This window comes from Callithrix jacchus, chromosome 10 (assembly GCF_049354715.1).
Source record: "Callithrix jacchus isolate 240 chromosome 10, calJac240_pri, whole genome shotgun sequence".
NCBI classification, from domain to species: domain Eukaryota; kingdom Metazoa; phylum Chordata; class Mammalia; order Primates; family Cebidae; genus Callithrix; species Callithrix jacchus.
This window is the reverse complement of record NC_133511.1, coordinates 2,830,986-2,847,549: the sequence shown is the minus strand read 5'-3', so window position 1 is coordinate 2,847,549 and position 16,564 is coordinate 2,830,986. Positions and strand designations below refer to the sequence as shown.

Genomic DNA, 16,564 nt, shown 5'->3' with positions numbered 1-16,564 from the left:
GACCTTCCCTGCTCAGGTCTGAAAATAACTTACCAGTCCAAAATCACACTCATCCTATCCCCATGCAAACAAAATGAATTACACTGTTTCCCAAATGTGCCTTGCACCTGTTCTCCTTTTTTATATTTTTTATTCTCCATCATTTCTACTTAATATAATTCTACCCATTCTTCAAGGCTCAGACTAAATGCTACTTCACTGACTACACACACACACACACACACACACACACACACACACACACACACATACTCGTTGATTGATGGGCATTTGGGTTGGTTCCACGTTTTTGCAATTGCGACCTGTGCTGCTATAAACATGTCTGTGCAAGAATCTTTTTCACATAGTAACTTCTTTTCCTCTGGGTAGATACCAGGGGTGGGATTGCTGGATCAAACGGCAGTTCTCCGTTTAGTTCTGTGAGGAACCGCCACACTGGTTTCCATAGGGCTGTATAGTTTACATTCCCACCAGCAGTGCAGAAGTGTTCCCTGTTCACCACATCCACGCCAACATCTACTGTATTTTTGATTTTCTGATTATGGCCATTCTTGCAGGAGTGAGCTGGCGTCGAATTATCATTTTGATTTGCATTTCCCTGATCAGAAGTTTGCTGTCCATTTGTACATCTTTTTTCTAGATTTGTCTGTTGATGTCTTTAGCCCACTTTTTGATAACATTGGGTTTTTTTCTTGATAACTTATTTGAGTTCATTGTAGATTCTGGATATCAGTCCTTTGTCAGATGTATAGATTGTGAAGATTTTCTCCCGCTCCGTGGGTTGTCTGTTTACTCTGCTGACTGCTCCTTTTGCCGTGCTGGACAACGGACATGGCTGAAGCATTTTATTCATACAAATAATTGGGAATATTTTTTGTGTGTACACTGTGTGCCAGCCATTGTACTAATATATTTTACATATATTATCTTATTTTGTCTCCAAACAAGCATCTAAGGCAGGTGCTGCTATTATTTCCATTTTTTAGATGAGAAAACAAAATGAATAATTGGTCATTTAGCTAGTAACTGTCAGAGCTGGCATTTGAACCCAGGTCTGTGATTTAGCAAGCTCTGCTAGGTAAGAAGTAGAAAAGTGAGGAATAGGAGTCTTGTCTTAAACAGAAATGAAACCAGATATATCCAGACGGAAGTGTCCTGGTGGCAGCAGAAACTATGAGACAGGAGTTCAGGAAAACAGTCGGGCCTGAGTTTAGGAAGGAGTTTTGTGGTGATGTGAGGTGAAGTTATGGGAATAGATGAGACTGTCCTGGAGAAATATTGGTCAGAGATTTGAAAGGAAGATTCAGAGCAGAACCTTGGTGAATGGCCAGATTCAGGAGGAAAGGAAGGAAGGAGATGCCGACAAAGGAGCGGAAATCATCAGAAAGGAATAAGGAGAAAAATAAAGTGCAGAGACTCCAAACTAAGGCAGGAGGGTCACCAAGGCCGGGCAGTGGATGCTGAAAAGGACCGATGAAAATGTGAATGGAAGGAAAGCCGTGTGACTTTTTTTTTTTTTTTTTGAGACGGAGTTTCGCTCTTGTTACCCAGGCTGGAGTGCAATGGCGTGATCCTGGCTCACCACAACCTCCGCCTCCTGGGTTCAGGCAATTCTCCTGCCTCAGCCTCCTGAGTAGCTGGGATTACAGGCACGCACCACCATGCCCAGCTCATTTTTGTATTTTTAGTAGAGACGGGGTTTCACCATGTTGACCAGGATGGTCTCGATCTCTTGACCTCGTGATCCACCCGCCTCGGCCTCCCAAAGTGCTGGGATTACAGGCGTGAGCCACCGCGCCCGGCCTGCCATTTGACTTTTTTTAAACGGTAGGCGTTAATAGTAATGTTTGAAAATGTACCACAAGGGGGTGAGGTCAAGGACAAGAGTAAAGGTAAGTAATAAGGCTGATAAGGAGAAAAGAGGCGCCCAGGGAGTTGGGGGTTGCAGCAGGTGCTAGGGTTGTGCCCCTTCACGTATTTCACAGAACAGCCACGTTCACAGGATGAGGGAAAGAGTCTGTGCCAAGGGCAAGAAACACCCTGGAGAGAGACGCGTAGAATTCACAGGTGAAGACGTCGGTATAAGCAAAAAGGGACTGCTCGGTCTTAATGGTGGTTTCATCAATAATAATTATCTATTAGAACTAAAAAATGCATCCCAATATCAAGTATAAAAAGATGTCTGCTGGGATTAATCTTTCGTATTAAGAGCTGAATTACCTGGTTTCTCAGCCAAAGACCGTTTTCAAGTTTCTGTCTATACTACTTGCTAGAGGAACCATCTGGGACGAAAGACTTAACCACGGAAAGTTGTCCCAGTTTCTTCATCTATGAAACAGAAATGGTAGTATCCACCCTAACTGTTCCACAGGATTATTGTGAAGATAAAATAGTTTTGTATATTAAAGGTATAGAGAGACCAGTAAAGGTTAAATGTTATTTCTTTCACTGAGAATTCATAAGAATTGACTGATTCTTAGCCAGGCATGCTGGTACACACCTATAATCCCAGCCACTTGGGAGGCTGAGGCAGGAGAATTGCTTGAACCCAGGAAGCGGAGGTTGCAGTCAGCTGAGATCATGCCACTGCACTCCAGCCTGGGTGACAGAGTGAGACTCTGTCTCAAAAGAAAAGAAAAAAAGAGAACTGACTGATTTGAAGAAAGCCAGCTGACCAGCCCAGTCATCATGAATAATTATAACTTTAGGAGGCTGATGTGGGAGAATCACTTGAGGCTCAGAGTTTGAGACCAGCATAAACAACATAGCAAGACTCTGTCTCTACAAAAAAAAATAATAATTAGCTGGGTGTGTGGCGTACACCTGGAGGCCCCAAGTTGCTGTAAGAGAGCTGTAGTCCCAGCTACTTGAAAGGTTGATGTGGGAGGATCACTTGAACCCAGGAGGTGGAATGCCATTGCATTCCAGCCTGGGCAACAGAGCAAGACCCTGTCTCAAAAAATATAATAATAATAAAAATAATTATAGCTGAGGCACGAGTAGTTAAGGGTAATTAAAAAGAACTGGGTAGTAGGCTTAGAGAACATTTCGCTTTGTAAAAAACAGAAGAATTCTGCAACAATGGAATATAGTTTGAATTCTGAATCATAGACTAAAGGCTCTCCGGGCCACACACGTGTGTATGTCAGAGGCTCCAAACAAGCAAGTCATAGTCTGGGCACATGACCAAAATCTCACAGGAAGCTGCCTCACATATTTCAAATCCATCTCAAATTCGTATTCACAGATGAGAGGGCTGAGAAAGGATGGTTTTGACAGGGCTGAACTGAGCTGTGGTCTGAGCAGCACTCACCCCAGCAAGCCTCTTGGTTTCCTTAAAAAGGAGCTACCGCTGCAAAAATCTCTTTCCCGAACATGCTAACTATAAGCATTTTCCACAGTGTTTAATAAATTATACAGATGAGAAAATATTATTGCAAACAAATTAATAAAGTGCTCAAAATAATCAGATACCAAATGCTTATAGCATGGCATGCAAATCACCAGAAATAAGTGTGCTGTGCTTCATATAAAATTTCCAGTAAGGCTGCGTGTGGTGGCTCATGCCTATAATCCCAACACTTTGAGAGGCTGAGGTGGGAAAATTACTTGAGGCCAGGAGTTTGAGACTAGCCTGGCCAACATAGTGAGATCTCACCTCTACCAAAAAAGAAGAAAAATTAGTGGGGCATGGTGGTGCACATCAATAGTTCCAGCTACTTGGGAGGCTGAGATGGGAGGATTCCTTGAACCCAGGAGTCTGAGGTGCCTACATTCCAGCCAGAGCCAACAGAGGGAGACTTTGTCTCTAAATAAATAAATTAGTTAATTGAATCTCCAGTCAGTTAATATATCCAAATTCTTCCCATGGTAATTTAAAGAACTTTAGTCTTGGGAGAGTAAAAGACATAAAAACCTAGCTATGGGCATAAGGCTCAGCCTAATGAGAAACAGACCCTTTCTTTAAGTGTCATTTAAGTATCTATTTTTTCATTTATCTGTCATTTGTTAACTCATCCTGTAATGATCATTTGCAGGCATCTACTAAGTCGAGGTAGTATAAACCACAAATTCAAAAAGTTTGGTAAGGGAAACAAGGGAGACTGACTGGCAGCTGGAAGGGGAAGATTCTTTCAGGCTTGAGGGACAGGGTGGTGGCATGGAGACATTATCGTGGACATGAGGGAGTTAATGTGACAGTCCTGGTGTCTCCAGACACTTTCTCTCTGTGGGGGAAGCAAGACTCCTATACCCAGAACGTGCATGATTATGTACCATGTTTAGACTGGAGTGGCACAGACCTGGGTGTTCAACACATGACCACCACTCTGCTGTGTGACCTGGGGCTCAAGGTTGATTGATCAGTCATTTCTACCAGGAAGGTAAGCACGAGGACTAATGGAACCAGTGTGCACCAAGTGTCGTGTCCACTAAGCGTCTGGTCAATGGTTGTCCATAAAGCTACTGCATGGATATGTGGGGAGAATATAGACGGTGGGACACATTTTTCGCATATGGAACTCTCAAAATGAAACAGCATTAAATATTTAACCTCTCTGGCTAAAGACCATTTCAAGACTTGCAGGACCAAAAAAAAAAAAAAAAAAAAAAAAACAGAAAAAAAAATATCTGACACTCAAATGGAGTTACAAAATTAAAAATGCTAAATTTCCAAGCATAAAAAAAATATGAAGCAAGATTGAAATTTCAAGACTGAGTTAAATAAATATGGAAAAATACAAATATGTTTGAGGCCTTTCACAAAACAGCCAGCATGAAGCAACTGAGAAAACCATGGAAATAATTTGCCTTCCTAGAAATAGCCTGGAGTCAGCTGACACAGCCACACTCAGGAGAGCGCTTTTAAGCTTGTAACAGGGGTAGGAGGATAATTTTAGAAAATTACATTCAAAAGAGAATGATGAGGGAAGGAGGTGCTCCCAGAGAAAACAAATGATCTGGATGTGAAGAGCAAATACAAATTTAACATGTTTTGAGCTTCTTGGAAACTATGCTAAGTCTAGGCATTGCTAGGACTTCATCCCAGCTTTCTGTTCTAAATTTTTGATTTATTTTTTACTCTCAAATAAATCACAGGCTAGCACCAGCCCCAAAGTTAAATATGTTGTATCAGAAGATCTTCCGTGAAAACTTAACTGGAAATTTCAAGATTCAGGGCTGTGTGAATCTAGGCTGGCTGCTTAACCAAAATTTAATTTTCCTTTTTGTTTTTTTTTTTAGGAAAAAAAAACTTAACGAAAAGCTGTTTCAAGCAACCAGTTTCCAATCCATGTTAGCAACTCTGACATTTAATGAAACACCGTGAGCATTTAGCATAAGAGCTCTGGACTCAGAATGGGGGAGCTTTGCTATAGAAGGGAGGATAAAGCAGGCATGATGTGGGGGGTTGTGGGGAACTCTGGGGCCCCATTTCCATCAGAAAACTTCTGCTTTCATCTAGTTTTCAAACTGGCTTTCCCAAAGGGATTTTGTTTAAGTAAAGGATACAGAAGTTTATAAAAGTTTGAAAACATCTCAACTGCAGCATGTGCAGATTCTTGCCAGATGGGACAGTGTATGAGGCTCTTATGCAATTTCCTGTCTAATCGTAGATGGTTATGATGCTGCTTTCCTGAGTTAACCTAGTAACTGACCCTTGTTTCCCAGGTCTCAGTGGAGCTGGGGGGGTAACCTCGTCACACTGACCAGACTCCCTCACAATCGAGTGTATCTGCCACTCCTTGACTTTTAAAACAGCCTGTGTTCACCCTCTGATATGAAAACCCCTTCACTCTTTTCCTTGTCTGTGTAGGAGTCACTTCAGTCACAAGTGTTCTTTGGTCTCTGCCCTACCCTCCCTCTGATGCCTGTGAGAGGGAGAGGATTTCATTTTCATGAGAATTTCTTCCAATTCCTCTTACCCTCTTGAACTCACATGTCACTCCACTTAGATGGGGAAGTTGCGGTTAAATGATTAGAGAGGATATGATGTATTTCAAAACAATCCAAGATATACAGAAGTATTGTTTATGAGCGAGATATCAGTCTTGGTGTGGCAAGGAAACAGGAATCCATCAGGTGAGAAAAGTCTGGAAAAGCAAACCTAATACAGTGGAAAAGGTGGGAAACCTCATGAGATGCTGAAGCGATAAAACGGAGGCCAGTGTTTCTCCACTGTGTGTTTCCGGTAAATGCTTCCAAGGAAAGAGAGCAGGGCATGAGTAGAGGAGCTGCACAGATAGACCAGCTTTTCCCACCGAGTGCTGCAGAGAGCTGGTAGGTGCCCAAGACAATTTAATGTGGAACAAGGTACATGAATATACTTCTTTCATGACATAGCCATACATTTATTTTAATGGGCAGGAGATGCTGATTCAGATCTTTTGAATGGAGGAATGCATAAATACATATATACATGAAAGAATAAATAAATGCTGCCTAGCAACAATGACTAAAGATGTACTCACATCAAGGGAAAGAAGTATGATTAAAAAGGAGACCCCAGAGTCACGTTCAGCTCTTTCCAACCTTTTCATCCTCGGTACATTTGGACAGGTTTCAGAGAAGGATCCTGTTTCTCCCATGATGATGATGGGCAAGGCCTGCACAGGGTGGGGAGTTGTCTCATACTCTTGTGGATAAGGGGTCTTCTCGGGTAAGGCTCTTACATCCTAGGCCTGATTAAATTGTTTTAAATTTTATTTTAGACAGGATCTCACTCTGTGGCCCAGGCTGGAGTGCAGTGGCATGATCACAGCTTGGCTAATATAAACAAATTTTTTTTTTTTGTACAGATGGAGTTTCACCATGTTGCCCAGGCTGATCTTGAACTCCTGGGCTCAAGCAATTCCCCTGGCTCAGCCTCCCAAAATTCTGGGATTACAGGCTTGAGCCACCATGCCTGGCTCCGAGTAAAGATCAAGGAAAGCCATGGTGCTGTTGCAATAGAGTACCAGGCTGCATAACCAAAGCAGATGGGAACCTCAGAGATCCCCAGAGAGTCACCGTAAAGCGAGTGCTGGAGGAGCTGAACTTCAGTCAGCACGGGTGCTGAACAGCCGTAAGGTGCACAGTGTCAGTAATTCTGCCCTCTGGCCTGGGAGCAAGGTGTGTGGAGAAACCTGTAGCACTTTATGACCATCAGAATCAAGTCTTCAAAAATCCCATAAAGTACTCTTTGACCTGTGTATATAACAAGAGCCTCTCTCAAATCTGAGAGAAACGAACTGGAGAAAACCGGTGTTTACATGGTGGAGTGTGTCTCCTTCACACACATCTTGTTTGAAACTAATCATGACGTTGCAACACCAAGCGATTCCAAACAATCTGCTAGGAGTCACTATTTCTGATGATTCTTAATCTGTTCATAGGTAATCAAGAGGATGTTAATAAAACATGAGTCAGACAGCCTTCGGCTTTCTAGAAGGGCAAGGACTCTATATATAGAGAGGGAGCTTCCTGGCTGGGACAGTGAAGCAGTGGGGAGCTGAGAACCCACCACTTGCCTTGCACTGGGAAGGAAGACAAAGGCCAACATGCCCAGCTGTCCTCCTCCGCTGCTGCTGCTGCTGCTGTTCTGGGCTGTGGTGTCTCATGGCTTCCCAGCGACTCTAGAAACGCAAGAGCCCGATGTGGAGATAGTGCAGGTAAAGGCTGCATGACAAATGACGATAATGCAAATCTTTACTTTGTGTGTTTCCACAGAAACGAAATGGAGATTTTTAAGGTTGGATTTCCTATAAAGACAATTTTATTTTGCTAGAAACACCACTCCCCCGCAAAAATGTATCTAGCCGTGCATAGGCTCTCCTTTTCCGGCTGGAGGTGAGAGGGAAGTAAAGGAACAGTATTCAAATGTCTCCTACTAATTTCAGACTTGCCACAGGATGGAAATCTTGCTCTATAAAAATGGCTCTACTATGAAGTTCGTAGTTCACAGTACCTGCTAGAAGGGCGTTTCTACTCTGAAATTTCAGTTCTCACCAAAGATAAGGATAAAAGCAATTGTGAACCCTAAACAAGCTTTAAAAGCAGTTCTCTGTCTTGGCTAAAACTTAATGCCACCAGTTTTTAGAACAATGAGAAAGATTTCCCATGCAGTGTTTTGATAATTTTCTTTTGTCAGAAATACCTGGAACGATACTACAACCTGAGGAATGATGGCAAGCTGGTTGAAAAGCAGAGAAACAGTGGCCCAGTGGTCAAAAAATTGAAGCAAATGCAGGAATTCTTTGGGCTGAAGGTGACGGGGAAACCAGATGCTGAAACCCTGCACGTGATGAAGCAGCCCAGATGCGGAGTGCCCGATGTGGCTCGGTTTGTCCTCACGGAGGGGAACCCTCGTTGGGAGAAAACACATCTGACCTACAGGTAGCCACACTGAGGGCCGGAGTGACAGAGCTATTTCCCATGACAGTGGTTAAGAAGTCATGTCCAACGTGTCTCTATTTTATTTCATTCTAAGGATTGAAAACTACACTCCAGATTTGCCAAGAGCAGATGTGGACCATGCCATTGAGAAAGCCTTTCAACTCTGGAGTAATGTCACACCTCTGACATTCACCAAGGTCCCTAAGGGCCAAGCAGACATAATGATATCTTTTGTCAGGGGAGGTAAGTCCTTCTCGTGGCACCTTAACCTCACCTTGCCCCTAAATCTCATAGCTTTGTAACTGGAGTTGCTTGTTTAAAAGGATGCTGATTTTATGGACTCACAGGAGAAACCGCATCACATCTGATGGAAGTCTACTGGTCCCTTAACAAAGCTAATGCTTGCCCTTCTAGCTTAGCCTGCATAAGAACCACAGGACCCTTCACTGAATTCTGCTTCTTTCAGACCATCGGGACAATTCTCCCTTTGATGGACCTGGAGGAAATCTTGCTCATGCTTTTCAACCAGGCCCAGGTATTGGAGGGGATGCTCATTTTGATGAAGATGAAATGTGGACCAACAACTTCAGAGGTAAGCCCATCAAATTTGTTTCCCTCAATTCTCCCACCCCTTCGTGTTTCACTGTAATATTGGTTGATTTGGTTGAAAGAATGCATTCGTGTATTTATTTTTCTATTACCACTCAGAAAATTAGTGATACACTTAGAAAAGTGAGAGGTCATGTCTGCTAGTTAATAATATCTTAGCAGTGACAAGTAGGCCACTCTAAAATTTTTATTAAGAAAATTGCCGGGCACGGTGACTCAAGCCTGTAATCCCAGCACTTTGGGAGGCCGAGGCGGGTGGATCACGAGGTCAAGAGATCGAGACCATCCTGGTCTCTACTGAAAATACAAAAAATGAGCTGGGCATGGTGGCGCGTGCCTGTAATCCCAGCTACTCAGGAGGCTGAGGCAGGAGAATTGTCTGAACCCAGGAGGCAGAGGTTGCGGTGAGCCGAGATCGCGCCATTGCACTCCAGCCTGGGCAACAAGAGTGAAACTCCATCTCAAAAAAAAAAAAAAGAAAGAAAATGGTGAAAACTTTGATGTTTTACTTGGCATCACCACTGAATCTTCTTCATTAGAAGAAAGCAGCAAAATTTAATAGTGGTCATAAACTTGTGTGGAAATTAAAGGAAAGTTTTTGTGTTTTCCAAAATTTCCAGCAGCCAACATTGATCAGTTTTATAAACAAGAAAGATATTAAATGTTAACAGAACTTTATTGCTTCTCTGTGAACTATATGTGTCATTTAATCACTGGTAAGGTTGACTAATCTGTGGTAGGCTTTCGGTCAGCTGAGTCTGTCTTTTACTTGTAGCAGTGCAATCATAGAGTTTAGGTTTTAACATGTTTCTTCATTGTTAACGAACGCATGACTTCTGCCTTTGAAAAAAGACATGCACACATATATTTCAAAAAGTCACTGAGAAGGTAGGAACAGTCATCCTAGTGGCTGTAAATTATTTGTTAGTGAAATGCCTCAAAAAGGAATATGTTTCAAATAGTTAAAGTGGATTTATTGGCTGTTTTAGAGTACAACTTATACCGTGTTGCGGCTCATGAACTCGGCCATTCCCTCGGACTCTCTCATTCTACTGACATTGGGGCTTTGATGTTCCCCAGCTACACCTTCAGTGGTGACGTTCAGCTGGCTCAGGATGACATTAATGGCATCCAAGCCATATACGGTGAGTATGGAGAAAAGCTTATGGACAAGGGCCTGGCAGTCTTTATACCTACTTGAAATAAAACGGCCATTAACGATATCTTGAAGAAGCCATCCTCATTGTTTATGTAGTTTTCTAATAGTAGGCAAAACTAACTCTCGGTATTTTTTTTCCTTAGGACGGTCCCAAAATCCTGTCCAGCCCACAGGCCCACAAACCCCACAGGTGTGTGACAGCAAGCTAACCTTTGATGCTGTCACTACGCTTCGGGGAGAAGTGATGTTCTTTAAAGACAGGTAAGATGCCACTTCTCCTTTGTGATAATAACAACGTTCACTGCTATGCTTCACTATTCTGCCTCACGTGTCACTTCACACCTATTTACGTCTAATTGCTTTAGAAAATCAGTATGTACAATCCCATTTTACAGATCAGAAAAGGAAGTCAGAGAGAGGGAACGAGATCTTCTGGGGCCACAGAGCTCGTGGGTAGCACAGAGTCATTGGTCTTCGTCTCCTACTTCAGGTCTCTTTTCATCATGCCGCTCTTTATGGTGACGAGTCTCACAGGACTTTCTTAGGAGAAAGTGGCCCTTTCCACAGCAACGTCTTACTGATGAGGGTTGCCGGGCCATCCTTCAATCATCACTCCCAACCTGAAAAAACGGCCCTCCCAAAGTCTACAATCATGAAGGGTCTCTGTTGCCCCCTGGAGACCCAGAGAAGAGAAGGGAGGGAACCAATGCTGGAAAAGTTCCCAAGAACTGACAAAATCCCTCCTCGGACAGATAGGGGCACCACAGCATGGTGCTTTCTTCCTCAGAAGAGAACCCTAAAACCCCCTCTGCAGTGTGTGGACTCAGAAAGATTGGGGTCACCTCACATGCAGGGAGCGGGCCTGCTCTCCATACCATAGTGATTCCTGAAGGATCAGGCAAAATAATAACACACTCTTTTGCTGTATTATTCCACACCGCATTTGGTGAGTGACGTAGCCTACAGAAAGATCAGCACATAGAGAGCCAGGGTGATCTGAAAGGCCCGGTCTCTTCAGCCTCGCAGAGTGCCGTGGCGCTGCTCGACTACTCTGTGGTCACGTCTGTCCCAGAATTCAGGGCACTGGCTCATAATTGTTTCTGCCCTCTCTTTGCTTTTAAGTGTGAAAGGTAAGGCTGGGTGTAAACTCTACAGGGTGTGGTTCGATGCTAGGACAAGTTAAGAAAACACAAGGTTTTAAAGGAAACCTCTCAGAACAGCAGGACACACCTATCAAACCAAATATTACTACAAGAAAGAGGATCAATTTCAGGATTTGCCTTTCAGAATGGAAAGGACACAGAGATCATTTAAATGTTGCCATGTTGAAGAGACATGAAAGGCTAGAGATAGAGATAGTAACTGATTTGCCCGAGGTATCACAGCCAGGCAGAGGCAGGACTGGACCCAGAAGTCAGGTTTCTGATGGCCAAGGTCATACATAGGCTTCCCTGTGGCCTGGAATCTGGAGAACTCTTCTGTGTCAGCCCTCATGACAGTTACTTCTGTACTGTTACCCTAGTCCCGATAAGCTCTGTAATCCACTTTGTGTAAGTACTGCTGACCGAGGCACAACAACTGAGTTTAAATCCAGAGCTGAGTTTAAATCCTCCTCAGCCTCTTACTAGCTGGGTGGTCTTACACACCTCCCCTAGTCTCCCTACGTCAGTTTCTCATCCTCGCATATTTTCTTGTAGTGTCCCTGTGATAAGGTCTGATGTAAGGAGTGGACCTGGTGTGCTGTAATTATAGGATATTAGAGTCATGGTCCAGCTGGTAATGTGCACAGCTGACTCCCAATGGCTCATCAAGACCGACTGTTACATTTTGAAGAATTTTGCAAGTTAGCTGTGAACCATAGCCATTATTAAAAATTATATTACACGCGAGGCACAGTTTCTCACACTTGCAATCCTAGCACTTTGGGAGGCTACGGCAGGGAAATCATTTGAGGTCAGGAGTTCAAGACCAGCCTGGCAAACATAGTGAAACCCTGTCTCTACTAAAAGTACAAAAATTAGCTGGGCCTGTTGGCCTGTACCTGTAATCTCAGCTACTGGGGAGGCTGAGGCAGGAGAATCCTTGAACCTGGGCGGGAGAGGTTGCAATGAGCCAAGATGGCACCACTGAACTCTAGCCTGGGCAACAGAGTGAGCCTTTGCCTCAAAAATAAATACATAAATAATAAACAGATAAAACTGAAAGCATATAAACAATATTAAATTACATTAAAATGAAAGGTAATAAAAATAATCACTTTGTCATAATTTTAATTTTTACTCATCACTTTGTGATAGTTTTTACTGCATTTTTCTACTTATTTATGTTCTTAAAGTTACGTACGCCTGTTTTGTTTGTACACTATACAATGGTGCTCCACTGAGACTCTCGAAATTCATCATAATGGGAGTATTTTAACAGAGGGAAATAAGCAAATTCTATAAAGCAGCCCTCCTTTGGAGAGCTGAAAGTTAAACATTTACCAGCACAGCACTAGCGCCAGCAGCAAGAAGGAGCTGGGTGTCTGCCAGAGATTACCAGACATTAGATGGAAACTTTTCTTTCTTTTCTTTTTGGATCAGATTCTACATGCGCACAAATCCCTTCTACCCGGAAGTTGAGCTCAATTTCATTTCTGTTTTCTGGCCGCAACTGCCAAATGGGCTTGAAGCTGCTTATGAATTTGCCGACAGAGATGAAGTCCGGTTTTTCAAAGGTAACCCTTCTAATTATTTTTCACTGTTTCTATAAATTAATTTTTCATTCCCTTTTGGGCTGAGACATAAGAGAACTAGTTACATTCTCTCCAGGGACTATTGAAAATCTCAGTCTCACCAACCAAATCAATGAAAGTCCATCAACTTAAGTAAACAGCACGTAGTACAGTTTTGAGTCATTTTAAACAAAAGGCAAATGACTGGAGATAGAATGTTCCCGCCTTTTTAACGAATCTAGATTTCCAAAAATGTTTTCAGCACAAACTATGTACTTAAAACCCCCTCCATATTCCTGGGAATACTCAAAGTAAAAATTGAGACTTGCACCAATCCTACAGAGGACAGAACAGAAAGACTTCATTTGTATGATTTCCTAGACTCTATTTCAATACAAACTACCCTCTTGAGAATGGGGGAGGCCCCCAGGAGGCAGCCAGATGACAGATGCCGCAGCCCTGCTGTGAGAGTGTGGTCCTCAGACCAGCAGCATTGGCATCACCTGACAGTCTGTTACAGATTCCGAATTTCAGTTCCCACTTCAGCTCTTCTTTGATAGAATCTGAATTTTAACAAGTTTCCTGGGCAATACATATGCATGTCAAATTATGAGAAGTTCTGAATTGAATGGGAGAAACTTCTCTGATTCTGTCAGAATGAAACACAATCCAGTGATCAGCTCCTGGCTTTGAAGACTCTATGCCATGACAAGTATTTTTGCAGATATGTGCTTAGCATAGTGCGATGAGTAAAACATTTGACTCAGCCATACACTCAAGGCAAAGAATAAATCCAGGTCAGATGGGCCAGGTGCTTTGAAACAGGATTTCTAGCATTTAAATTATGAAATTAAATGGATATTAGAGACAGAAAGTTGTAAAATCCTTTTTCATGAGAGGTAGATAGCACATGTGTACAATGAGAGAAATCTTGGCTTTTAGTACATGAGACCAGCTTTATGTGTGACTGAGTATAAACACAGAATCTGGACACAGCAGTAATTCAAGTATTTGGAACTGTCTTCTAGTCAAGTGCAGTGATTTGAATCCAGAATCGCAAATCCTTACAGGTTGTGAGTCACTACAGCACTCCGCCCTTTTGATACAAACGGTTTGAACGTTTGCAGTCCATGAGCAAACCTGGAGACCTGAAGTTTATGTCACCAAGGTGGCATAACTAACTCTTTAGTCATTTGAAGATCTGACTTTGGAGAAGGCCCCAACCCCATAAATGGGTTATTCTCAAACATAACTAACTCTTTAGTCATTTGAAGATCTGACTTTGGAAAGAAGGCCCCAACCCCATCAATGGGTTATTCTCAAACATAACTAAATCTTTAGTCATTTGAAGACCTGACTTTGGAAAGAAGGCCCCAACCCTGCTGGCATCAGTATTTTGAAATATCTCCCTAGATGGTTCTAATCTGTAGCCAGGGCACTGTGCTAGCATGTCAGCTAGAAATTCAGCTTATCGTCTATGGAAGTGTTGGGCAAGTGTTTTCATCACCGTTTCTTGACTGGCAGGGAATAAGTACTGGGCTGTTCAGGGACAAAACGTGCTACACGGATACCCCAAGGACATCTACAGCTCCTTTGGCTTCCCTAGAACTGTGAAGCATATTGATGCTGCTCTTTCTGAGGAAAATACTGGAAAAACCTACTTCTTTGTTGGCAACAAATACTGGAGGTAAGTTTAAGTGCAGAAAATGTTAGGTTCTCCGTTCTTCCTACATAGAAAGTTCTAGATCGCACCATTTCAAAGTGAGTCTCGAAGTGCCTTGGCCAAGCATCCTTTTCTGTGAATGGCTGGTGCCCGCCTATTATCTAGTCTGCTGACTAGTAATCATCACAAATGCCTGCACTGGGATTCCAGAGAATGCATGGGGATGAATTTTAAAAGGACGTAGAATTAAGGGCATTCATCTTAACCGAGATACTTCGGCCAAAAGGAACTTACCTTCCATAGCATGTTACGTCGATAAGACATAATGTAGAACCTACTGGATAATTCAATGTTGGACTTCAGAGAGCCTTATAAGCCCTTTAGTTCACCCAACATTCCACCTTACCCCAACCACTCCCCATTTTACAAATGATCTATAAAATGAAATATTCTGGTTAAATTCCTGACGGTGTGTTTTCTGTAATGATTTAGAGAGTCTACATGTTTAGCAAAAGGTCTGACACTCTTAACATTTTTCTGACCAGATATGATGAATATAAACGATCTATGGATGCAGGTTATCCCAAAATGATAGCACATGACTTTCCTGGAATTGGCCACAAGGTTGATGCGGTTTTCATGAAAGATGGTAAGCAAATATATATGTATTTCCTCCACTCCATTGCCATAGCCGTAGCATCTTAAATGCCAGTTGGAACAGCAAATGCCAAAAATATCTGTGTTTTGTTTCGTTTCTAGGATTTTTTTATTTCTTTCATGGAACAAGGCAATACAAATTTGATCCTAAAACCAAGAGAATTTTGACTCTCCAGAAAGCTAACAGCTGGTTCAACTGCAGAAAAAATTGAACATTACTAATTTGAATGTCAAATATGTTATGTGAGTCCAAAGAACTTGTTTTCCTGAAGAACTATCTGTTTTTCCGTCATTTTTAACCTCTGGAATCACTGTTACACAGAATATAATCTTATTTATACCTCATTCAGCATATTTTTTTACGATTTAGAATGTAGCCCTTTTTGTACTAATATTATTTAGTTCTACAAATGGTAAGAAAAGTCGAGTTTGTGGCTTATGGACTCAACTGGGCCAGAGTTGCAAAGATCTTTTCCAGCGTACACAACTCTGACACTGATCCCAGAGACAAACATATCTGTTCAAGACAGAAAGAGACAGGAGGCATGAGTCTTCACTGGAGGAAAAGCAGCTAAGGAATACATGCGCAGTCACTGCTGTCACCCCGGATGGGAAAGGGACACCTCTTCTTACACAAAATAAAGTGTTTTACGTTTGGAATAAAGTCAACCTTGTTTCAACTGTTTTATACCCTTCCTGTGATATTTATTATTGTTTTCTAACGACAAAGCCACACTCACAAAGACCGCTTTTCAAATTTGAAATGGGAAGTAGACAATACAAAAAATATTCATGTGGGAAATTAGGATATGCAAAAAACTCAAATATTCTCTATTTACATACAATGTATATTATATAAACTGGGGGTGGGGGCATTCATTCCCCTTGCCCCATGTATGGATTCCAAAAGTAGTTATAGTTAAAATCAGTGACATCGTGATAGAGCGTTCTGAGTGTATGTCATTTTCTCTCTTCTGAACACATGGGAGGGTTCCATTTTCCCACAGTCCAACTCCTTGCAGTGGCAAAGAGAGCATGGGTGGTGGGCAGTGGGGCACCCGACTACTTCGAGCCAGTGGGTTGCGTGAAGAGGCGACAAATAACATTTTCAGCCTCAAACATTTAATTGCTGGTGGAAATTTCTCTGGAAGTCTACTCCTGTGGTGGTTGTGGAAGTACCTCATGACTGGGTTGTCACAAGACAGAACAAGCTGACTTGCTGAAGGTAACTGCTCCGAACAGTTACCCAAACCTCAGCAGACTTTGCTTAAGTAGGAAATCAAAGTTTAGGCTGGTCATGGTGGCTCACACCTATAATCCTAGCATTGTGGGTGGCTGAGACAGGAGGAGTGATTGGCCTAGGAGTTTGAGACAAACCTGGGCAACATAGTAA

The 16,564-nt window shown here is 42.4% G+C and overlaps 1 protein-coding gene across 1 annotated transcript; it reads left to right on the top strand.

Annotated features, from left to right (window-relative positions):
- The first annotated feature begins 7,469 nt into the window (after positions 1-7,469).
- Positions 7,470-15,840, top strand: MMP1 (matrix metallopeptidase 1). Its single transcript, XM_002746035.7, has 10 exons — positions 7,470-7,646; positions 8,126-8,370; positions 8,465-8,613; positions 8,837-8,962; positions 9,969-10,124; positions 10,282-10,399; positions 12,721-12,854; positions 14,376-14,538; positions 15,060-15,163; positions 15,274-15,840. Exons 1-10 carry the CDS (start codon positions 7,536-7,538, stop codon positions 15,381-15,383), a joined length of 1,416 nt encoding a protein of 471 aa, XP_002746081.3. The 5' UTR covers positions 7,470-7,535; the 3' UTR covers positions 15,384-15,840.
- Positions 15,841-16,564: the final 724 nt, after the last annotated feature.